Source organism: Amblyomma mixtum, chromosome 7 (genome assembly GCF_055824585.1).
Source record: "Amblyomma mixtum isolate Tamu chromosome 7, ASM5582458v1, whole genome shotgun sequence".
In the NCBI taxonomy this organism is placed as follows: domain Eukaryota; kingdom Metazoa; phylum Arthropoda; class Arachnida; order Ixodida; family Ixodidae; genus Amblyomma; species Amblyomma mixtum.
Window position 1 is genome coordinate 70,925,419 of NC_143018.1, and position 25,695 is coordinate 70,951,113.

Sequence of the window (25,695 nt, forward strand, 5' to 3'; positions counted from 1 at the left end):
TTTAATTATTTCTGGCATAAACTACTTGCCTTTTCCCAACAAGGCATAAAAAGTATTCTTTTTCTTTGCTGTTGTGTCCAACAGTTTCTGTTGAAAATGTGTTAAAGTGGATATTTCTCTGTACGTGTTGGTGGTGTTTAAATGGGAAAGGTAATCCCTGGGAAAGGTAATCCCTGGCACAACTTTTTTAGGTGAACTTTATCATGAAACGGCGGGGATGACGACTTTCGGGTTCATAAACAGCGGTCATTTCGGAGGCCCCAAGCAAAAGTACTGTGAAGTACCAAAAGATGGCGAAAATCGCACTTCTCGCCATTGTCAAGACGAGCCAAGTCAAGGCGGCGTTTTTTTATTCATCCTTTGCAACTTTGTTTGCTCTGTACGTAGTGCGAAGAGAGTGTTTCAGCCGCGTTGCCTCCAGAAATGGGCAAACTTTTTTATAGCACATCCGAAGATTAAGACTTCGAAGGTTTTAAGTAAAAATAAAATGTTGCTATGAGCATAAGGAGAGTTCTATTGTTTTTTTTTTAATCTTTTTGCTAAAACATGGGCAGGTATGGCGTAAGTGTTGCCCTTTTCGACCACTTAGCGTTGTTCAAGAACCTCTCACAGGTACGGTGCATGTTGCGATGGTCGCACAAGCATGTTTAATTAAGCCTTACTAGCCTAACTGGGTAAATTGGGGTGCATCTTATACGCCGGAAAATACGGAGTTCAAGACTGAGTGTTGTAAACAGTGACTAGCTGAATTTTGACGCAACACATGTCCAAGACGTGAAAAGGCCCGAGTAAAAGCGTCTTCACTGTGCGACAACTTTGGCCAGGGTTAATGCACATTCCCCGCTTTTTGGAAATAAATGCATTGTTTCATTACGCAGGCGCAGTCACCACCGACAGCAGTTGCAGCTCACCACCTCAGCAAGCATTGCTAGCAGGAAGGCAGTCGTTCCTGTGCCCTGTGTGTGGCTACACCACGGCTTTTCACACCCACTACAAGGACCACCTGGAGACACACACCAGGGAGCGCCCCTTTCTGTGCGCCGTCTGTAATCAGTCCTTTGCCAGGAAAGACTACCTGAGGGTACACCTCCGCATCCACACCGGCGAGAGGCCGTACCAGTGCCCTCATTGCAGCAAGGGCTTCACTCAGAGCGGCAACCTGATAAACCATATGCGTATCCACACGGGCGAGAAGCCTTACCGATGCACTCATTGCAGCAAGGACTTCACTGTGAGCAGCCACTTGAAGCGGCATCTTCGCACTCACATTGACTAGAGGCCGTACCAGTGCCCTCACTGCAGCAAGAGCTTCACAACGAAGACCATTTTGACAAATCACCTTCGCACTCTCACGGGCGAGAGGCCTTACCAGTGCCGTTTGTGTCCCAGGGCCTTCGCAGAGAGGAGAACTCTAAATAATCATACGCAAACCCACAAGAGTGAAAAACTGCCGTAGGCCGCTCAGAGTTGTTTATGCAGCCTGAAGGCATTGTGACACCGTGAACAGAAAAACCACTTAAGGCATCCTGTTTCTTAAAGCTGCATGGCATGTTCAGGCAGCATTCAGCGGTGGACTTGTAGGCAACCTTAGTGCATTTATAGGTCAGCCAGTTTGGCTGCGAATTCCTTGTTTGAACACTGCGGGGTCCTAGAGGCTAGGCTACTTACTGACAAGGGTCGTGTTGCATTCTGTCTTGCTGCCAAAGAAAGGTGTGAGACGTGATAAAACGTCAGGTTGTAAACAACTAAGGTTTTCGTCCATGTGAACGATGAACTTTGGCTAGATGGGAGTGTGCTGGCTGTGGAGAGTTGTGTTTGCTCAGTTATTACGGCTTGCTTTTGTTGAGAATATATTTTTGCCCACATGCTCTTGGACTTGTGTGCTTGCAAAGGTAAAAGTGGTTATCAAACATTTATTGGGAGTGCAAAGGGTGTGCATTTTAATTAATTATTTTCTGGCATAAACTACTTGCCTTTTCCCAACGAGGCATAAGAAGTATTCTTTTTCTTTGCTGTTGCATCCAACAATTTCTGTGGAAAATGTGTTAAAGTGGATATTTTTCTGTATGTGTTGGTGGTGTTTAAACGGGGAAAGTAATCCTTGTCCCAGCTTGATGCTTCATCGTTTTGTTAGCTGTTGCCAGTGACATTCGGTGTTTGTCTTTGCTGGACCCCTACAGAATTGCCCCTTCCGCTTGTCGCCTTACAATACGTATGGAGTGTGCTTCAGTGCTTGTTATTGCGTTTGGTGCATGTCCTCTTTATTTAGTATGTGCCTCTTCTTCAACACTTGCCATCTGTCATATGGTGACATAGTAGTGTTTGCTATTAATGTCAAATGTTTGAAAGTTCCCGCTGAGAAACAAGTGAAGGCAAGACAAATGAATCAAGTGTTTTGCAGTTACCATTGTCTCTGAAGTTTGGAGTGGCAAGCAAGCCTTTTTTTTTAGTTTACCCTTTGATGTTGTGCATTAGTAGTTAACTCAGAAGAGTGCTAGTTTGTACTGTTGTGTGCAGCTTGTATGTAATGATGAAAAATAAGATTGCTTTGCAAAGATGGGCTGTTTTCAAGTGAATGCCGCTCCTGGAAGCCAGTTTGCACAACACAGTAACATCAGTCTACTGAATCATCTACAAATAACATTGGTGTACCATTGGTTGAAAGGCTAAACTATCTAATAACTAATTGCTCATGTTAAAAGCAGTGATAGTAAAAATTGCAATTCATTATTTCATGCTGCTAAAACATGAATTGGCAGACCAGATGGAGATTGTGGATGGATTTAAAAACTCGTGTTATGCTTGGTGTTTGCCTTGAGAAATAGTTTTCTTGATGTTCTTGCTTATACCTTGATGTGTTTTGCTGTACATAGTGCTCAAAGAGAAGAGTGCCAAGCAAAGTTGAACAGAGATATTTAAGCAGTGTTTCTTTCTAATACTGCTATGGCGGCCAAACGCTTATCCGAAGCCCTCCTCTGCGATGTCTCCATAGCCCATATGTCACTTCAGGATGTTAAACCCCACATGCAGCAATAATCCTAATAGCACCTGAAATCATAAAAAATAAACTTTTTTTTCCTTTCTAAATTTTCTCTCGTTGCCCTCTGCGTTCGGATTTGCCTTGTTCCACTTCTGAATTGTGTGTGAAGGCGAGCTTCTGCACGTGATGTAGCATGTAACGAATAGTTGCTAGCACCACATTGGGGCAAAATGAGCCTTGTTTTTTGCACATTTGATTTGCCTCCAGCTTCTATCGGGTCCACATCAGCGCTATTGGCAAGTGATGTTTATTGTTATTTCTCTGAAAGTCTCATTGACGGATGCATGTTGCACAAAGCCCTATTCATATGTATGTCACCTGATTTCAGCACCTGTGGCAAAAAAAGAAATAATTGTTAATGAGCTCCTGTTACTTGGCTAATCTCTGTAGATACGGCTGTAACTGACATTCATTAGACGGAACAATACTTTTACATGAAGCTGCCAGTAATATTGTAGACCTAGTGTCTGCGACACTTGGCTGCTGATCTCAAGATCCCAAGGAGCACATAAAATGGGTGCAAGCTTTTCGTAAGCAACCTCAGCATGTAGCATTGATCCTGTCAGATTTTCTTCACAGTATATCATATTTTCCTAAGGTGAGGCTGGCGGTAAAATGAAGATGTAAAAGGCAGTGTGGGTGTGTTGGTTTGCGTACTTATTTCCCCTCATAGTCGACGTGCAGCTTCACGACATTAAACCTCACATACCATACAAACTAATTAACCCTCAGCAGCTATGGAAAGAAAAATGATAGGTGTGACGTTAAGAGATCGGAAGTGGGTGAGGGAACAAACGCGGGTTAATGACACCCTAGTCAAATTGGAGAGGAAGAAATGGGCTTGGGCGGGGCATGTAATGCGAAGGCACGATAACCGCTGGTCCCTAAGGGCAACGGAGTGGATTCCAAGAGAATGCAAGCGTAGCAGGGGGCGGCAGAAAGTTAGGTGGGCGGATGAGATTAAGTAGTTCGCGGGGATACGGTGGCCGCAACTGGCAAAGGACAGGGTTAATTGAAGAGACATGGGAGAGGCCTTTGCCCTGCATTGGGAGTAGTCGGGTTGATGATGATGACCATATCATTTGTTAATAACGCATGAATTCACGCAGCTTTTGTCTTAGCTAAAACTTCGCACCATCTTTTTGCAATGATACTCTGTGACCAGCTACACTAATGCAAAGTGGATTTCAACTTCAAAGACGGGGTCATCTTTCTTAAACTTGTGGCTGACCAAACAAATCCAGTGACACATGTGCCGGCAATGTCAGAACGCGTGAATGAGAGCTGCTTCACTGTTGGTTCACTGTTCTTGAATGGTCTGCTAGTCCTTTTATATGCAGTGCGAAACATTCTTCACATTTTAAGGGACAAATGTTTTCTTCTATTGCTCAGGCCCAATTGCCGCTTATGGCAAGCGTGGCTCACTGCCTCGCGAGGAAAAGCGAGGAGGAAAGGCGTGGCACTGGTGCCCTGACTGCAACTACGCCACAACCTGTCTCTCCCACTTCGAGGTCCACCAGCGGACACACACGGGAGAGCGCCCCTTCCAGTGCATGCTTTGCAGCCGAAGGTTCTCGCAGGGAAGCATGCTGAGGAGGCACTTTCGCGTCCACACGGGTGAGAAGCCACACCAGTGCCACCTTTGTCCCATGGCCTTTGCGGACAAGAGGAGCCTAATAAAACATAAGGGCACTCACAAGAGTGAAAAACCTGTCTAGACTCACTCTTGTTTGGCGGCGCGTGTGTGCAGGCTGTGACTGGAATACCGTAAACAGATCGATCTCAAAAAAAAGCATCCACTGTTGTGTGAAGCCGTAGCATGCTTTGCTGGCATTCACTGCTGATCTCTCGGGTAATGTTTGTGCTTTATGTAGATCACTCAGTTTTGCTACAAGTTCTTTGCAGTGGAAGTTTATTGTTAAAGGGCTCAGGAAGGACATTTTTTGACTAGGGCCATGTTTCCATATACCATGTTTTCCAGTGTATGAGTCGGTTTCTTCTGGATAGCATTTTATACAATGGTGCAACTTGATGCATGCAGTTAAAAATCACACTGCACCCGACGTCATCTTTTACCATGCTCAGTAACTCCGTTTGAGAAATAAAATTGATGTGTTAAAAACACAGTCCAGCCATGTTCTCGAGAGTTTTGATTTTGGTGTCAGTACTGTTGGTGTTGCTTTTTTTTGGCTTTGTGTTGTCTGTTGTGCATCGTTCTTGCTCGACGTATTTCTGCCTGCAAGTAGAAGAAGCTATATTGCAAAATTCAAGATACATGCTGTTAAAGGGTCCCTGAAAAGGGTGTTTGAGGTTGGCTATAATATGCTTGCATTATGTAGAGTATGTGCCACCGAGCGTTCATGCCGTGTACAAGACCCTCAAAAGTGAGCCGATCATTTGCAACATGTTTTTAAAAATTTGCGCTTGTGTGCATAAGAGTGATCAGCGGTGCCGGGATCATGCAGCGCTCGTTACATCAGTAGCTGAGAGCTATCATTGGTCCGCCGTGTCAACTCTTTCTGACGTCACATAGCTAACATGCCCTCCCTCGGAGAACTCGTGCGCCTATCGGCAACTGGCTGAGGGGCCAAGCGGATGAGGTGGAGAAGCGCCAACATTTCAATCTGCAAAAGCAACGAGAGGAGAGAAAAAGGCGCAAAAATGCTGAAATTTAAATTTTAATTACAGATAACTGAGCTTCCACAAAACGCATTAGAAAAATTCTTGTAGGATATTTGTGAAGCAGCATCTTTTAACATCCTAGGCATACCACAACATTATTGAGAGTCCCTTTCAGAGTCACTTTAAATATTCACTGGATAATAGGAACTGGGCAGCAGTGACACAGTTCAGTATAATGAAAAAAAAAAATGATCCGGGCTGGTGCAAAGCCACAAGGGCACTCTGCTTGATGAAACCAAAGAGCAAAGGCAGACCGTGGGAATAAGGCTTTGTGGATTGTCTGTACATTGTAGCTGATGCGAGTATTTTCGTCGTCATTTCAAATGAAGAGGTCCTCGGCATGTTTTTATAGCGCTTACAAAATGAACGGGTGCATCTTTTACATCAGTGCGACCTATGTGTGAGTTTTTTTTTAGAACAACTGCCATTTGCTGGGGGGTGCCTATATGCAGGTGCAACTAATACACTGGAAAATACGGTAATATGTTAAGTGGTACCATACTGGTAAAGAGAAGGTAGCAAACGATGAAAGTGAGTGCCTGTGTACTATTTATGAACCCTTATACAGAGAAAGTACACTGCCAATGAACAGGTGTTTGCTGTGTAGTGGCAGTGTGTTATGTTTTTCTTCTGTTTTGCTCCGGCACGCTGTCTAACCTTTTTGTACTTGCTATGGCAGAAGTGGTAGTGAAAGCAGGTTTACAGAATGAGTCAATTGAATGTTTTTTTTTTTTTGTATGAATGTCAGAACAGTTTCTCTTTTTTTGCACTTGCATCCAGAGTTATTAAGACTTGATATTGGCTCACATTGTGTTTGTGTTGGTGATATGTAAGTGAGCAGTGAGACTTGGTTGGCCCACATTGTGTTTGTGTTGGTGATATGTAAGTGAGCAGTTAGACTTGGTTGGCCCACATTGTGTTTGTGTTGGTGATATATAAGTGAGCAGTTCCTATTCTGGCATGATCCATCATATTTATTTGTTTTTAGATGTGTATTTTTGCTAGACTGTTTTTAATTGTCCGCTCTGCCTGTCTTACAGTACACAGATAATGCTTTTTGTTGTGTTCGCTGTTTGTTTTTTCCGAGTTAGAATAAAATTGCAGTTTTGCGTGCATTGTTCACATTGTCGTCATAGTGGGAGTTCATATTTTGGCTCTTCATCTTGTACTAGCTTCTGAGTGGGATTCAGTCTGCAGCTGCATTGTGTGGAAAAGAGAGCGCCCAACTTTAATGTGAAATTCTACAATCTCAGCACTTAGTAATGACCCCGTTCGTGGTTTGGTAACTGGCATACAGCACACATGAGCAGACAAGTGTAGAGAAATGAGGGGTTTGTTATGCCGTACATATGAGGAAAGTCAACAATACTGGATAGCCATTGCTCATTCGATAAAACACCGCTCGCATCCTGTGGAGGTCATGGGTTTGGAGCCCACCCATGTCGTATGGTTGCCTTTTCTTCTGCTTCCTAATTGGGTAAAAAAATGTTTCAGGTAAAAAATGATTGCACTACTAATTTCTTACTGAACAACGCCACAAATTAACCAAAACATAGAAACATTCCTCCCTGGTTTCCTTGGCTGTTGGCTTTATTCACATGTATATCATAATGAGCCCTCCCTTTTTCTACTCTTGTCTACTGACTAGCTTAACGAGGACTACAGTTGTGGCATCCTTGATGCCATAGGCAGCATAAGAGGGTTTTCACACAGCTGCCACCCTCACCGTTCGATCACGTTCCACATGGCACTTGACGTATTAGAGGACGTTCTACGTCTGACACTATGGTCGATGGTGGCGCTGGCAGACACTCATGGTTATGCTACATGCAGCAAACAGTAGAATCTCAACGATGCGAACTTGGTCGATACAAATTCGTAAAAATTTCCAGCCGGTGTGCATTGTGTACAATGTACACAACTTGAGATATTCCGAACGCTCTCTAGAGACACTACAGATGATGCGAACGTGCGAGCCGCATCCGCACCCTCAGGCAATAAACGCTGCCCTGATACTACTCAAAGCTAGTGATGCACACTGTATCACTAGTAGCGCTGTACGCACATCAAGTAGCGAGCTATGGCCTCGCGGGTTTAAGTAAATCCTATCAGTCATAAACAGATTTCCGTGAATAAACTTCTCATGCTTCCACAACGGATTTTGTCTGTTTTGGATGTTGCGAAATTTCGGATGATACAAATGTTTTCGTGATCCCGTGAGATTCATGTTATCAAGATTCTATTGTAAATACGGTCAAGCCCACCTATCGCGAACTTCACAGTCGTGTGAATACCATTCGTTGTATTGGAAGCTCTTAGTAAGTGCATTGCTCATATTACAGCCAAAAATATAATGTCTCACAAAAGTGGCATTTATTTATTTTCAAATTCTTTTATACACATCTCGAGATGCAACCGTGGCACCTTCCAAGTTGCTTCGTTTCTACTTGGTAGAAAGGATGAGGATAGAGTTATCCAACACATAGCCCACGCACAAGCTCTTGTGTGTGTAGCAGTAGTATGCATTTCCTTACTTCGTCATCGACCTTTTTGCACTTATAATTGAAGAACTTAATAAACCAAATAGCCCGACAAATTTGATTGAAGGTTTCCAAGCCCTCCAGTGTGGTCTTGTGGTTCTCCCTGAGACCCTCGCTGCCGATAGAGTGGGTTTTTGCACGACATACAACTAACTGTGGTTTAAGTGTCCTGTCCACGGGAACGGGTGGGACATCAGTCTCCTCATCATCTACATTAGATTCCTGCCAGTTGGAAGAGTGTTTCTACTTTATTTACAGTGGCTTCGTCAGTGCATGGCTTCATGATGTAAGCATCACCAGCATTGTGAAGTTGTCTGAGGTGACATAAGGTCCGGCTTGCTGTGATTCAATAGTAAATTGTGATAAGCCTGCATGTGTCAGTTTGTGCTGCTGTTCAAGAGCATTATCTGTTGTTCCTAGGCTTGTAAACCCCATCTTATATAAGCTGTTCGTGATGCTGTCCGAAATCAGTTCCATCCATGCGGCCTTCTCCATTTCCGGGAAAATGTGTCATTTTAGAGCTGTTTAACTGACAGTAAACAATATATTTCTAGTCTGATAATTACTCTCCTTATATTCACTTCTTATCTCTATCTTATCTACTTAGCATTATCCTTGCCTAGTTTGTGCAAGGCGTTAGCTTTCATAGCTTAGCTGTACAGTTATGTGGCCCTGGCTCCTGTTAATTTGAAAATCTGGAAAACTGAAACTGCCTGCTAGATCCCGACCAATTTCCATGCAAGTCTCTGGCTTCATATGCTCACTAATGTGGGCACTACGGGTCTCACGTCAGTTACCTCTAACTTTATCATGTTTTTGCATAATTAACGCCTGTCTGAAAAATGTACCTGTTTAGTTTTGTAATGGTTAACACAGCAGTAGTGCTACACTTGTCACTAGAACTTCATGTTTGAAATGGTGCAAGTGGTGATGTAAACGCACTTGCCCCTCGCCTTTGTGTGATGCGCAGTCAGTACGTTTTGACACGCATCAGTTTGTGCTTTCTTACGTGCTCACACAATGCTTGCATTTCTTACCTGTTTACCTGTCCTGTAAATTTTCAGTGTTCATCCAGACATTCAGCCACCTCATAAAGTGATTCCTGTGCTTGCTTATTAGCATGCTTTCTGCAAAGAAATGTCATGTGCATGCTTAGCCACTTTTTCTTACAGAAATAAACATACAAATATTCTAACAAAGTAGGTTTTTCATGTGATGTTTTACAGAATTGTCTGTTGCACAGTACACTGAGATTCATGTTGAAGGAGAGCATGAGGGTCATGAGCATATGGTGTACGGAGGATGATGAATTGCCAGGCTACCCCAGAGGGTACCACTGGGCCTAGCGATTACCTCTGGCTGTGTGAGCATGGGTCAAACCTTTCAGAATGGACGGATAGCTAAGTTGATGACACTTCAAACTGCTAAGCTTTGGCCAGCTGTTAATGCAGACGCAGTGCAAAAGCGTGTGTCGCTTCTGGTTTCCTACAAGACCATCTCTGTGAAGAAAGCGCCGCTCATTTGTGATGCTCTTGTACAAGAGTTGTACCCACCATCTATATTTGATAGTCGTAGCTGACTCACTGAAAAACCCCAGGAGCTTGTTCATTCTGCTTCACGAATCGCTTTCCAGAGATATGACAGGCACGCAAACTGTGCATGGGAATTGGACGGAGCAGTTAACCTCGGCTGCTTGCAACATTGTATTTTTGTTATGAACACACTGCATCGCTGTGGTCGTTTTTGCATTCATTGTAGTTCTTAAGGAACCAATAAGAAAGGTTTGGGACGCAAACTGAAATTCTAATTCAAAAGACGTGATGCTTGGAAGTAGGTGAATAATTGATTGGTCTGGTGATTTCTAAGTGTTCCATGTGACCACAAGGGTTCATCAACTGTCATCTTTGTATGCCTAGAGAAATTCGTACGACCGTGTATGTGACTGCAACAGAGAACTAGGCATTGTGTTCATGTTTCCGTATAACCATGTTTATGCAAGTGCACTTAGAACAGTGAGCTGTAACTTTGCGACCATATTCAAAAAGCGTGGAATCTTTTGCTTGCTTTCTCATAATATTTGCCATTTCTTGCCTGGAGCACTGCGCCACACAATTGCTTGCAGTGAATCCAACATAGACTAACACTTAGGTTTTGGTGCAACATTCAATCTTGTGAAGAGTGCTGTGAGAGAGATGCTTATTTGTTTAAAGGTATTGGCCGTCATATTGTTTTATGTCTTTAACAGATTTAGTTTTGCGCTCTGTTGTGTGCTTATATGCACCGATGAACAAAATAATTTTTCACAAGAATTTGGTCTGCACAGCACAGGTATCTGAAACCTTGAGCAAGCACCGGGATGATCCCCCCTCTTAGTTTTTGCGTGTTGCATTCCACATTTGCACTAAAGAACCTCAGCTTTTTACTTTCTTCTCTGTGTTTTTGTGGGGAAATATGAGAGTGTAGAAAAAGTATGGACAGAGAGGAAAGCATTCATGACTGGAAGTGACATGTTCTTTTATTTTTGTTTGTTTCTCTCTTTCTTTTTTTTCAGGTTGGAGGCCTACATTCTGTCATTTAGAGTGAAGTGCAAGTCTCCGCTGCACATATTTGTGTATTACTCATGACCAGGTCATTGATGTCTTCCCTTGCTGCAGTGAAGCCCATAGGAGTGTCTCAATGTTTGCTTGCGCCTTATTAAATTGAGTGAGAAATGAACGCCAACCAAGTTGTTGTAGGATAACGTGATGTTTCGGCACCTTCTCTGTTCCTTCATCAAGGTGTAACTGCAGGCAAGCAGCAGGTTGGCATCTTAAGCTCATGTACAGGTGCCCACAAAAGTTTTCGGAGCACGAAAATTACAAGAACACTTAATTTCAAAGCAGTTTCAGCATGCATCCACTTACTGACGGATGAACTCCATACTTTCCTCCGTGAACAGCACAATGCACTTCTTAATGCCTGGCTGTGCCTCTATGTAGCGAGAAAATTCAGGCTTTTTGTGATTTTGGTCTTCCGAAAACTTTTGTGGGCGCCTGTAGAGTTGCCTGTCAGGTCACTGAATGTAAACCGTGGGTGTAGGAAGAGGGAAGTGTTTTAAGAGTGCGATTAACATTCCCCTGTGTCTATTCTGTGTCTTCAGCACAGTAGCTCTGTCAGATCCAATCCTGTAATTGCATGCCTCACAGTGCTCAGACACCATGCTTCGCTTACTGTTCATTTGTCTGACCTCAGCTTTGTGCTGGTTCATCCTTTTCATGAAATTCTTATTTTCCCCAATGTACGATGAGCACTTGGATCAGGGGATTTTGTATACCAAGCCTTAAGCTTTTTCATTAGGATGATGGTCTTTTGGCTGGTGAAGGAGGCGTCTGATGGTGTCGATTGTCTTGTGTGTTATTTGTACCCCTTCCTTTCCAAGAATATGGGCCAAAGTTTCAGGGACGCCTTTTAGGTATGCGTTGCATGTTTACAATTTGTTGTAACAAACATGTCTGTTTTGTATCGCGTTGCACATAACACTTCACATGCCCATATTAATAGAGGCTTATCTCGCATATTTTTCTCTTGACATTCACTAGAGCAGTTACTTTGCTCACAGGAGTATTTGCTGCCATATTTGGCTCTTGCCTCGAGAGATTGAAACTGCGCCACGAAAAGTACTCCTCAGGTGCAACTAAATTGCCATGAAGGTTGCTGCATGCGCTCAAAATTGCTTTTATATCCGGATCACTCAAGGCTGATACCACACTTATACAATTGCAAGTCAACTCCCTGCCGCTTCTCGACAGCCGCCATCAGCAGCTGCACGCGGGGAAGGGGTGCTGGTTCTGTACGTTGACAGTGGTAGCAGTTTATTTTGAGTCCCACATCAGAGTTTATTGACTAGTGATAGGCATTATACTACTTTGAAAGTCTGGTAGGGAGAATTGTGCATTTCAAAAAGCCTCATTCACAGTTGATCTGCCCTGTTTCTACACCTGCAGGGAAAAAAAAAAAGCGAGGCCTTGGTCCCATGCAAATGCTTCTCATTTTAAGCATGAAATGCTTTTAGCTCCCGTTGTCGGCAGTGTGGTGACGTCACACCGAGAGCCATCATCCGGGCTCTGAAACGAGAACATCCGGGCACCGTACGAGACTTATCGAGATTCAACGAGACTCTCTAAGCCCTCCTACGGGACCGGCATACAAGCGCCGATTGCTCTCCAAACGAGTCACAAAAAATAACTGCTGCCAGTGTCTTCTCAATGTTTATCAAGCTATCAGTCGAGCTGTGCATTTGATAATGCACGGAATTATAATTTCCGATTTCTAATAACACCCAAAAAGCACATACATGCCACAATACACTTCGTTGTCATACGTGATCTGTTAGGGGCTTTGAGAGAAGGCCGCTTAGAGAAAGAAGGGAGCTCCAGGGCGTGCTTTCGCGCGCTCCCCATGGATGGCGTTGCGGTCCTACACTCACGCATGTAAAAGGCCGGCCGCAGGGCCTTCATGCCCTTTCCCGCTCTGGCAGGCAGATGTATACACGCTCGCGGAGTATTCGAACGCGCTGCATATGCATTCTTGTCAGGCCTGCGTCTCGTCGTGTCCGCGTACGCTCCTGCATCGTCCTGGATTTCAATGCCGCCACCGTCACAGCTGCTTGAGCCGAGCAATAGAGCCTGTATTAGGCCCATAAACATTTCATGCTTACTCTACTCTCGGTTACTGGAGAGGCGCAATTTTTTTAAAATACATTTTAGTGATTTGTTAGGTAAAACAAGTCCTTTACATGTAGCTGCCTGGATTATTGATGTCATAGAATAGGTGTTTTTGGAGCACATAGAATTGCTGAAAAATTCCAAATAGGCGCTTCGTACCCTGTTCTGTGCATTGTATCATGCTTGCGTGTGTGTACTGTACTCAACCAGATCATCACACACGTGCGACCTGTACATATGTTAATATGTAAATAGATTAATTAGCAGTGTACCTCTCCCCCTGTCCTGTCTACTATCCCCTCACCTCTTTCATTTGACTTCTACACACTGCCTGCTATCCTTTATTTCTGTTGCCCCAGCTCAGGTGCTTCCAGCAGCGATAGCAGATGCCGGGGCAAGCAAAAATCTTTTCATTCCATTTATTATGTCATTAAAACCTATTGCTACTACTACTACCACTTGCTATTGCTACTAGATTGAACCTGTCGGATGTTTTTCATGACTGTCATTTTTTCATGTGCTTGCAAATTTTTGTGAGTGACACTGATCAGAAGTCATGGAGTGACTCATACTATCTGTAATCTTTGATTCAGTTGTAGTTTCAGCCATCTTTTTTGGCCACAAGCTGTTTGCGATCTCTTGTGCTGATGTGAAGTAAACGGCAATATCGAAACAGAAAATCTAATTGCAGACTTAGTGATCTTGAGTTCCAGGTTTCTGAATTTTGACATCTTTTACATGAGCAATGCAAGCATAGCTGAGAGGGTACCCTTGCCTAACATTAATTCTTCTTGAAGGGTGGTCCAGGGAGTATATCCACGAGACGGTTCGCTTCTCCGCGCTTCACCGCGCACTATAGGCCACTTCGCCGCATGACTTCAGCCATCCTGATGTCATGCAGTGAAGCAGCCAATGGAGCACGGCAAATGGAGAAGCGAACCATCCCATGGTTATACCCTCAGTTCTCTGTGCACTGAAGCATGTCTGTGACGTCTTACGAACAAATGCTTTTTTCCGTTGTGCAGGCTCATTGACCACTTGGAGCGGCCTGCCAAGTCAGCGAAATTCGCAAGCGGGAAAACAATACATGTGCTCCATCTGTGGCTATTCCACAGTGTTTCACACAACCTTCAAGAGCCACCAGAGGACCCATACTGGAGAGCGCCCCTTCAAGTGCAGCCATTGCAACAAATGCTTCGCGAGAAGTGACCACCTAAAAATGCACCTTCGTACCCACACAGGCGAGAGACCGTACAAATGCGAGCTTTGTCCCATGGCCTTCACACAAAAGTCAAACCTAAATACCCATATGGTAGTCCATAAGGGTGGGAAACTGTTGTAGTGTCACTTTTGATCAAAGGGATCTGCGTGTAGGCAGCATTCAAAATTCAATAAACGGAATGCACATTCGAAGACATCCATTCTTGATTGTTGAGTTGTGTTGTTTGTTCTTCCCTCGGTCAGTGGTGCTCGTGCAGGCAACCTTTTGCAATTTGTGGATCAGACAGGCTTGCTGTGATGTCTTTGTTCAGCAAGATTTTGGTTTGAGCTGGCTGGTAGAAAGACATGGCTAATGGAATATAACAGCGTAAGAAAACAAGGATGAGAACACACAATAGATAGGACTGGCTCCATTCCTCATGGCATGTTCACGGTGCCAGTCCTGTCTGTTGTGTGTTATTGTCCTTGTTTTCTTACGCCGTTGTATTCTATTAGCTCTGTCTTTGTTGAAAGATTTCGGGCTTGAAGAGATTACTTTCTGAGGGACAGTGTTGCTGTAATGTGTTACCTTTTGGAGTATTGCCAAAGCAGAGGTGGCAGATGAGCTAAAATTTCATAGTGAGCAGTTATTAAAAAATTTAGGTGTTTCGCTTGTGAACAATGAACATTATTGTGAAGGATGTGTGCTGGCCATGGACAGGTGTGTGTTCTCTGTAATGGTGTCTTGTTCAGGTTTAACATATTCATTTGCAGCGCCTACTACACGGTGTCGAACTTATGCACATGTGTTGATAGAAGTGGTGATGAAACCTGTATGAAAGAAACCAGAGAGGCTGCTCATGGTGCATTCTTTGAAAATTTGTTTCTTGCATAGACCACTTGCCTTTTTTCTAACAAAGTATGAGAAGGATTGCTTTTGGTGTCTGTTGTATCCAACAGATCATCCACAGAATGTTCTTGTTTTTTTTTTTTTTGTGACTGGGAAAAGTAATTCTTGCATTGGGATGATACGTTGTCTTAATTTTATATTTTGGCTGCTACGAAGGTGAGGCACTGTTAATTTTTGCCAGACCGTAGCTAATTTTTCTATACCACTTGGTGCCTTTGTGTACATATCAGAAGTGTGCATCAGTACTTGCAATTTCCTTCACTTCTTGTTCTTTAGGGGTTAAATTATAACTACAGTATTTTCACAGTAGGAAATCTTTCCCTGCCTTTTCATCTTATACCAGGTTCTGAATAACATTAAGTTCGTAGCTTCACAGTATGAAAAAAAAATGTAACCTGGTCTGAATAAAATCGAGCAGTTCCATTTCTTAATAATGGTTAAGTTCGTTGGTTTGCAGCTCTCTTGCCGTACACATGGTTATTGGTCACAATTTGACCTGTCATAGGTACTTGAAAGCACCAAGAGAAATTGCATTTTTTTTTGTTTGTGTTCATATATTGTCAAATTATGCATTATGATGGAAAATAAAATCTAAAAGAAACAAAATTTACGCACTTCTGTGTGCCTTGTAAGAGAGAATGTCTGTAGTTGTTGTCTTAGTGCAGAAAGCACTATTGCGTTATAGTAGTTCAAGAAAACACATGTTGCTTGCCTAGAATTAATGATTTGTTTTGCTGTGAACTTATTTTACATAGCAACGAGAACTGCACAGAATGGAAATGCAGATATATTCGAATCCTCTGGCACAGATATTGCTTTTGGGAGGCCGGTGGTGCTTCTTCCGTTACTTAAAGGTGCACTGAAGAGGAATCTGAACTCGTCTTTTTGCCACGGGAACTCGATCTACACATTCCCAGCATTCTTAGAAACTTCGATTTATTGACCTGTGTGGCCGATTTTCCTAATTAAACCGAATTAAGGTCCGGCTCCTGCCTTTCTTTTTTTAATACTCCCTCGTACGGTGGCTGGAGTCGACCAACGCGCGGAGTGCCTTTCACCCAGTCCTGCGGCGGCTTGCCGCTCTGCCGTCGGCGGAGTAATACGTAGTAGTCCGTAGAAGCAAATAGTCCGCGCGTATTTTTATTTCTGCGGGCTTATTTTGCGGCTATATTATCTGCGAATTAAACTATTTGTTCACGGAAACCTAAAAAACTAAATAAAGCGAAAGCAAAGCCTCCACGGAGCTGGCTGCAAGGCACTCCACGCGTTGGTCGACTCCGCCCACCGTACGAGGGAGAATTAAAAAAAAAAGGTGGGAGCCAGACGTTAATTCGATTTAATTAGGAAAATCAGCCACACAGGGCAATAAATTGAAGTTTCTAAGAATGCTCAGAACGTGTAGATCGGGTTCCCGCGGCGAAAAGATGAGTTCAGATTCCTCTTCAGTGCACCTTTAACTCCTTTGCTACTATGTAAAAATGGCTGATTTTGGGTGTTTTAAAATAAAAATATTTTCTTCAAGAAGCGCTGAATGCACGGTGGTGATTCTCCCTTTGCATAACACTCAAAATTGAGTCATTTTTACACAATAGCAAAGGAGTTGAGCAAAGGAAGAAGCACCGCAGGCCTCCCATAAGCAAGATCTGTGCCAGATCCTTTGAAAATCGCTGAATCTCCGTTCTGTACATTGTAATGGATCCAACTGTAGCTTTTTAGAGCTGTGTGTGTGTGTGTGTGCAGAACTCTTAGAAGTTTGAGTGGGTAAACATGCTGTTAATAAAAAAATAGAAGCAAAACAAAAATAAGCCACTGCACTGAGGTAAAAGTTGACTGCAAGAAAATTGAAATGTACAAAACGTTGCACATGTTCGTAGCTACCAATCTTGTCAGTCTCAGCTGTGTACATAATGCACTGCACTTTCCGCGGCTTTTGAGGTTGGGGGGTCACAACTGCTGTGCCACTTGAGAACACATTCGTGTGAGGGCGTGAAGTGGAGGTAGATCTGGCATGGGCTGTGCATTGTGCTTGTTCTGCGTTCTCTTCTTGCTTTTTGTTGGTTGTTGTTTTTCCTCTTCTTCTCCAATATTCTTTCTTTCTTTCCTTTTTGCTCTTTTTTTTGTTGGTGGCAAATGGGTTCTCTAGGTGGATAGGTGGTGCGACCTTCCTTGACATCATTGCAATCAATGACTTGCTTGCGAGTTCGGTAACATATCTTGGCCGTATGTTGTGAAGACTCTAAAGCAACGAATGAAACCACTCGTGAATTACAAATCAGGTTCACTGCGTAAAACAGAATGCGAATGCTAAAATGGAAGACATGCGATCACAGGCTTATCTCCGGGGCCTCTGGGGTGAAGTATTGCTATGGGAACTGAAATCTGATGATTGCACATCATTCTCTAACTCACCACTGCTGCTTTCAAAAAAAAAGGGAAGGCATCGGAACAAGCTGAAGTTGTTTGTATAGCCTTTAGATTTTGAGGAGTGTGCACTGAAACGGATGCTATAATGGCCAAATTACAGCCTTTGAGTTACAAAAAAAAAAAGTAAAACAAACCAAAAAGTTGGTTTTATAGAAACAAACTAGATGGCACAGCTTGTCCAGGAGCGCCAACTTGAATTCTGGCGGTGTGTTCAAAATGTCGGACGTATATGTCCAATAGCCTACGGTGAAGTAACATGGGAGAGGCCTTTGCCCTGCAGTGGGTGTAATCATGCTGATAATGATGGTGATGATGAAGTAACGAAAGAGTTGATGTGTTTTTCAGCTTCACACAGAATGCTCAAGAAAGAAGAGAGTGAAATTGCTCCAGAATCTTATTTTCAGTACTAACTGTGTGAAACTAAAGTGAAAACGGCTTCTTTGTTGCATTTCTGTTTGTGATGTAGACTACATGTTTTGAATTGCTGTGGTCTGCAGTCGAGAAGTGTTGAGGCACAAGCCTCCCGAATGCAGTTGCTGCAGTCCAAAATCCCTCTGCCCGGAGTGTTTGAAAATGGCCTATACCTGTTGTGGTGTGAGAGTGACTGTCAGTATCATGTTAATCGATGTTAATCGTTTCATTGAGCATTTAAAGGTGCACTAAAGAGGAATCTGAACTCGTCTTTTTGGTGCGGGAACTCGATCTACACGTTCCGAGCGTTCTTAGACACTTTGAATTATTGTCCTGTGCGTCCGATTTCCCTAATTTAAATCGGATTAAACGTCCGGGCTCCCTCCTTTGTTTGAACTCACTGCAGACGGTAGGAGGAGTCAACTACTGCGTGGAGTGCCTTAAGGCAGTTGCATGGCGGTTTTGCTTTCGCTTTTGTTTTTTAGGTTTCCTTGAATAAATAGATTCAGTCAGAGACTACATAGCTGCAAATTAGGCCCATGGAAATAAAAATACGCGTGGATTCTTTGCTTTCGCCGATCTCAAAGTACCACTCCGCCGATGGCAAAGCGGCAGGCCGCTACGGGACTGGCTGAAAGGTTGGTTGACTCCTCCTACCGTCCGTGGTTGAGTTAAAAAAAAGGCGGGAGCCGGGACGTTTAATCCGATTTAAATTATGGAAATTGGCCGCACAGGACAATAATTTGAAGTTTCTAAGAATGCTTGGAACATCTAGATCGAGCTCCCGCGGTAAAAAGACAAGTTCAGATTCCTCTTTAGTACCCCTTTAACCTTTTGTATGCCTGTTGTCGTGGGGCTGCTTTATGTAACCTCCGTCTAATTCTATTCATTTACCTTATTTTCACTACAACCTGTACAGGGCATCAACTCAATGTTCGTTTGGGAATGGAATTTTAACTTTTGTTATTTGCGTTGCATTGCGTTTTTCTTATTCCACACGATGGCAGTATTGCAGATTTGGGAGGAAACTCATTCATTGCCACATTGTCTGGTACACAGCCCTTGGCAGAAAAGCAATAATGAGGACTTCTTGCAGTCTTTTTTTTACTGCAGGCAATTTTTACTACGAATGTTGTTTGCTCAATTTACAAGGTGTGGATACGTATGTCCCTATTGCTTAGGTGCCATGAAATGTCAGTTCTCTTTAAAGGCTGCAAAACTGAGGCGGATATCTAGTGCATGCAAAGCTGATAAATTGTTTGAGAGAAATTGGTTTGTGTATGCCTTTTTTTCATGATTTGTTCTGTTCGGAAGTTAGGCTGTGCATGTAACCACCTGTAGTTCTCAACTCATTTCTAATTTCAGCCGTCAGTGAGAGAGTGTTTGTTCATGTCCCGCAGTGCTGATGTGAAGCAGATATCAGCTTCAAGACAGAAAATCTTTCATTTCAAGTCTAAGTTGACCTAAGATTCTCTGTATAGGTGCTAGCAACGTTAGAGGGTTGAAAACTGTTTTCAGCATTCATTAATTTTTTTTTAAATCTTAACGAGCTGTCAGTGATGCATTGAATGCATGCTTTCTTCCATTGCACAGGCTTGGTCACCACCTGTTGAAGGGACAGCTTGCTGCCCTGACAGAAATTGCGAGCACCAATACACTTGTTGCTGTGCTTCAGCTGGGTATCTCTTGTAGTGAGGGCTTTACAAAACAGCAGCTTTGAGGTCCTTCTTCACATCCACACCGGCAAGAAGATGTGCCAATGCTGGGCGTGTCCCTACCGCATCACCAAGGACAGCATCTATGGTTTTGAAAGGGCTTATGAGTAGGCAGGTTTGAATATTACTGTTGTTGTTGTATGATGAGAAATATTGCAGTTCAGCTATGTGTGTGTAATGGGAAGGGTGTTCGGGACAGGCATGTTTTTGGAAGAGTCTTCCGAGCTGAAGTTGTGCTCCTTTCTTTTTTTCCCTTTCTTGCCCGGTCTATAGTCTGAGTGCTTTTTGCCGATACTGTTTTCTGGCGACATGGTTGTGCTTTGATCTTTGATGCAAGTGAATATGTGACATTGAGGTATGTAAGCACCGTGAGCTTAGTAAGGTGCTTATCGTAATCTTTTGTCAAATCGGCATTTTGGTTATGGTGCAATTTTTGGTGTAAATGCCTCTTAAAGGCAAATCCTAATATTAAGTTAATGTGACAAGCCTCTTCTTTTGGAACTTCTACATTTCTTTTTTTCTCGTGGTGCCAGGCTTGGATTTTTTTCAGTGCTTCAAATGACCTCTTCTCACGTCAAATTAAAGCAATATTGATGAATCAAATAATTTGCAGTTGCCATGTGCTTTACATTTCACTGGTAAATAAGCTTCTTTTCTCTTTATTTTTGATGGTACGCAGAAACAAAGTGAACTATAGCTGCTTAAGAGTGCCCAGTGAGAAGGACAGTGCACAAAAGACTGACTGTGGGGGGGGCGAGGCTTCAGACTGCCTCGCTTGGGAAAGAGAGCTTACAGTCTAGACGTCATGTACACATGCATGGAAGAGACGGCCGCGCTTCTGCCGAGTACCGGCTACTGTGCTTGCATTCTCATGGTACATACACGGGACATGTCTAACTTTAAGACGGGGGGTGCAACAGTAATTGGCATGAGCTAAGGTATCAGCTTTGCAGCAATCCTCACACTGTGAGCTTTAATTCTTTTAGTTGCATCTTTTGTGTAGTGGTGAGCAAAGGAACTGTTCTGGAAAGGCGAATAATTTTCAAGTGAATGCAGTTTCTGAAACTCAGTCTGTATAGCCAGGAATTTGAATTTGGTGGCTGATGTACACAGCGCATTAATATCTTAGAATTCAGGTTACAATCCGTTATTTCTCACGGCTAACGCAAATTAGAGAACTGGATGAAGACATCGTAGATTTATTACAACACCTGTCTCTCAGGATGTGGTGGTTTTTGAGTGGTCATTCTCTTAATGATGTTTGTGCTTGTGCCTGTGTTCTTTTGTATTTGTACATAGCGCACAAAGTGGAGGCTAACAAGTAGGGGTGTGCGAATATACAGAATTTTGAATACAAACGGAATTTGAATATAAAGGAAAAAATGCCTTTGAATATCAAATATCTGTTTATAACAAACATATTGTATTAGTATTTGAAATTTTTAATATTCACACACCTGTACTTCCAAGCCTTGACACCTTGACACCTTGTGGACTGTCCATTATTAATGACATCTCAGACTGTAAGAATCCGAATTACTTTGCTTCCTTTCCTTTTTCATGACTCCTAATGTCACTGTTCCACTCTTCAGTTATGTGCAAAGGCAGGGCTTTTCACTGGGCATTGGGCATATAAGCAATGGTAGCTGGCACCACATGGGACCGGTTAACCAAAATCCTTTTTTGTGTCCACATGATCTCTCTTCCATTTTTTTTGCTGTTTAGCCACCAGCTTTTGTTGGGCCCATTGCACCTCACCCTTTTGTTGCAAATGGTGTGTGTTGTTTCTCCATGAGTATTATTGGCAGTCGCATATTGCACTAAACACTAATCATATTTCACCATCTGATTTCCACAGCCACGAAAAAAAAAATAATGAGTCCTTATTACTAGGAAATGTATTTGTATATTAAGGAAGCCAACAGTTACCGAAACCAAGCAGCATAGTGGAATGTTTCTTTTTTTATATATATAATTTGCGCGCTTATTTGGTGGGATAATTATAGCGTAATTATCACTGAAAGATAAAATTAGCAGTAAAATAACTACACTTTTATGATACTTGGTTTCGGTGATTGGTTTCCTTACATATGCATGTCATTACGAGCTCCTCACTTCCCTTCCCTTGTCTGCTCACCAGGCAAATCATTGTTTTTCTTAGGTATGATGTAACTGTTAATCATGACAGGGGACAATATTTTCACACAGTTCACAGGTATCATGATGAATTTTTCAATATTTTTAAAAATATTTTCTTAAAGCAATGCTGATAGTGAGATGAAGATTTTAATGACAGTGTGTGATGTGGTGTGTTGCATGCACTTGTTTTTTTCATATGCACTGATCAGAACTGGCTCAGTAGTTCAGTGTATTTGTAGCTTAATACTCAGCTTCCATCTTGAACCAGCGTTTTGTGACGACAGTCTATTGGTCACCTTTCCTGCTGATGAAAAATGCAAGTAACTTTAAAAGAAAAATTTTTACGTCAGGATTGAGGTGTCGCAAATTTGTGAAGTAATTGAAATTGGCACAACTTATGCGAACTGGCTGGGCGCAGCATTACTATCCATTAAAGGTGCACTGAAGAGGAATCTGAACTTGTCTTTTTGCCGCGGGAACTTGATCTACACGTTCCTAGCATTCTTAGAAACTGTGACTTATTGCCCTGTGTGGCCAATTTCCCTAATTAAATCGAATTAACATCTGGCTCCCGCCCTTTTTTTTTTAATTCTGCCTCGTACGGTGGGCGGAGTCGACCAACGCGTGGAGTGCCTTTCACCCAGTCCCGTGGCGGCTTGCCGCTCTGCCATCGGCGGAGTAATACGTAGTAGTCCGTAGTAGCAAATAGTCCGCACGTATTTTTATGACTGAGGGCTTATTTTGTGGCTATATTATCTGCGAATGAAACTATTTATTCATGGAAACCTTAAAAACAAAATAAAGCGAAAGCAAAGCCTCCACGGAGCTGGCTGAAAGGAACTTCACGCGTTGGTCGACTCCGCCCATCGTACGGGGGAGAATTAAAAAAAAAAGGGCGGCAGCCGGACATTAATTCGATTCAATTAGGGAAATTGGCCATACAGGGCAATAAGTTGCAGTTTCTAAGAATGCTAGGAATGTGTAGATCGAGTTCCCACTGCAAAAAGACAAGTTCAGAATTCTCTTCAGTGCACCTTTAACTATTCTTGAGTTGTGCACTAGTTCTTGTGTATGCGACATTCAGGAAACATGCTTTTTTCTATTGCACAGGCTCGGTGCCTCAACCAAGACTGCAACAAGGAAGGAAGCGGTTCGTGTGCCCCTTGTGTGGCTACGCGACAGATGTCCCCACCAACTTCAGGCGGCACCATAGTGTGCACACTGGAGAGCGTCCCTTCCAGTGCAGTCACTGCGGCAAGAGCTTCGCACAGAGTTCCAACTTGGCAACGCATGTTCGAACCCACACAGGGGAGAAGCCATACCAGTGCAGTCATTGCAGCAAGGGCTTCAAACAGAGGAGTGTTCTGACGGCACACCTCCGCATCCACACGGGCGAAAAGCCGTACCGCTGTCAGCTGTGTCCGATGGCCTTTGCGCAGAAGACAAACCTAGATGCCCATATGCGAACCCATCGGAGCAGAAAACTGGTGTAACGTCGCTTTTGCTTTAAGAGATTGGCATGCAGGCTGCAGTGCAATATAATGGACAGAGGATGGTGTGAAAAATATTTAGGTTGAATGTCGACAGTTTTGGTGCATCATTCATGAACAGCAGTGTGAAGAAAGCCTGCTGCCAATGAACAAAGCTATGTATTGGTGTCTTATTTTAGTATAGAATATTCTTTCTCTTGTGAGATATTTAACCTTTGTATGGTTGCTAAGGCAAAAGTAGGCATGAGTTTTGGCCCCCTACGCACTGTAAGTGCGTAGGGGGTTTATTTCAGGTACAAAGCACACGCCTTTTTCTTGTAAGATATGAGAAGAATTCATTTTTTTGTTGTTGCACCCAGCAAGTGTAGTAGTATCGACACATTTTTGCTGTGTTGGTGACTTTTCAGTGGAAAAGGTAATTCCTGTCCCAAGGTGATGCATTATCTTTATATGTAGCCATTGCAGAGCAAATCCGGTGTTAATCTCTGCTAGACAGTTCTAAAATCTTGTGCGCTGTACTTGTTGCTTTGCAGTGCTTATTGCTGCAGTGTTTGCTATGTGTTTTCCTAGCTAAAATGAAGCTGCATTTTGTTATACTTTCACGTTACAGATTATATTGGAGTATATACCTCTGCAGTCTCATCTCTTACTAGGTTACGAGTTACTTTCAATCTAGAGCTGCGCACTATGCTGGAATGCCCAAGTTTTAAGGCAAAACCCTGTTGCCCTAGCACTTACTCAGGCCATATTCGTGCCAATTTTGAAAGAAGACGGATTGTATTGTTTTTATTTTCACAAAGGATTAGCTATGGAGCAAAACTGTGCACACAGCAGCATGCTTTACATGGCAGTTTTTCAGCACTATATGTAATGTGTTGGGCATCGTGCATTATCAGTGGAACAGGTATACCTGTCATACAGAAGCCAATGTTTTTTGTTAAAAACAGTGCCAGCAAAAATCAAGGTCAGGCATCTCACACCGGTTTCAAAAGCAGTGCGGACTGAAGTTATGGATATACTTGAAAGCTTGTGTCAGGGTGACAGGGCTCTCTCGTACTTAATGTCTTTTTGTATCTCTGGTTTGGTTTGTGGGGTTTAACGTCCCAAAGCGACTCGGGCTATGAGAGACGCCGTAGCGAAGGGCTCCGGAAATTTCGACCACCTGGGGTTCTTTAACGTGCACTGACATCGCACAGCACACGGGCCTCTAGAATTTCTCCTCCAAAGAAATTAAGCCGCCACGGCCGGGATCGAACCCGCGTCTTTCGGGTTTGCAGCCGAGCACCATAACCACTGAGCCACCGCAGCGGCCTTTTTGTATGTCTCTACACAGCACATGCTGTAGAGGATTAAAACTGACATTGTTTTGAACGTCTTGCATCGTGTCCAGTTTTTTATCACATTTGTAACAACAAGCAGTGAAATTCCTTTTATTGCATTTTTTTCTTCTTAATTACATTGTTGCTGGCATGCTTTGATATACTGGGTTATTGTCTTGGCTGTGCACAAAGCCGAGCTTATGTAGAGTTTCATAAACAGCTTGACTGTGAAGTCGCAGAACAAAGGAATGTTGAGGCGCAACATATCTGTACATGGTTTAAAAGTGCAAAAATTTGGGCTGTTTTGTCTGATGTGCTTCAAATAAACATTGCAAAACTAACAAAGGCAGCGTACCAATGTGCCCGGCCCCGCCGCGGTGGCTCAGCGGTTACGGCGCTCGGCTGCTGACCCGAAAGACGCGGGTTCGATCCCGGCCGCCGCGGCTGAATTTCGATGAAGGCAAAATTCTAGAGGCCTGTGTGCTGTGCGATGTCAGTGCACGTTAAGGAACCCCAGGTGGTCGAAATCTCCGGAGCCCTCCACTACGGCGTCTCTCATAGCCTCAGTCGCTTTGGGATGTTAAACCCGAATAAACCAAACCAAACCAATGTGCCCGAGTGCGACGAACTTATTCCTGTGGAGCGGCACATGCAGGCTCAGTGCGAAAGCACGTGCCCGCCGGTTGTAGAAATGGACAGTCACTGTGGGCATGGTGCTATATATTGTGTGCAGTTTTCATGTATTATCCCTCCACCCCTTTCCCTGTCTTACTGTCGCTCCCCTCTTTGTTTCCTCTCCATGTCCTCTCCTTATCCCTTTTAGTGACGCTGGCTGCAGCTCAGGTGCTTCTGGTTACGGTGGCAGATACACCAGCAAAAAAATATTCTCCTTCCTTTTGTATATTTCTTTTGAAAATAAACCACTAATTATGAACGAGAGGTGTGCATCATTTTTATGTCCTTTTCGTTTTCATTGTGTTGCTAACTTCAAGTGCACAACTACCGTGACGGAGCTAACATGAAAATGCCTTTTGGTATGGTCGGTCTGTCTTGTATATAGTAATGGTTAGTACCCCGTTAGACTTGTGAAAACTTTCATTTTGTATATACTTGTTTGCATTG

General features: G+C 43.2%; 1 protein-coding gene across 1 annotated transcript; it reads left to right on the forward strand.

Annotated features, from left to right (window-relative positions):
• The first annotated feature begins 76 nt into the window (after window positions 1-76).
• Window positions 77-23,487, forward strand: LOC149336424 (uncharacterized). Its single transcript, XM_089554146.1, has 3 exons — window positions 77-4,657; window positions 13,991-14,290; window positions 22,875-23,487. The coding sequence occupies exons 1-3, from the start codon at window positions 4,594-4,596 to the stop codon at window positions 23,255-23,257; spliced, it is 747 nt and encodes a 248-aa protein (XP_089410272.1). The 5' UTR covers window positions 77-4,593; the 3' UTR covers window positions 23,258-23,487.
• The last annotated feature ends 2,208 nt before the right edge of the window (window positions 23,488-25,695 follow it).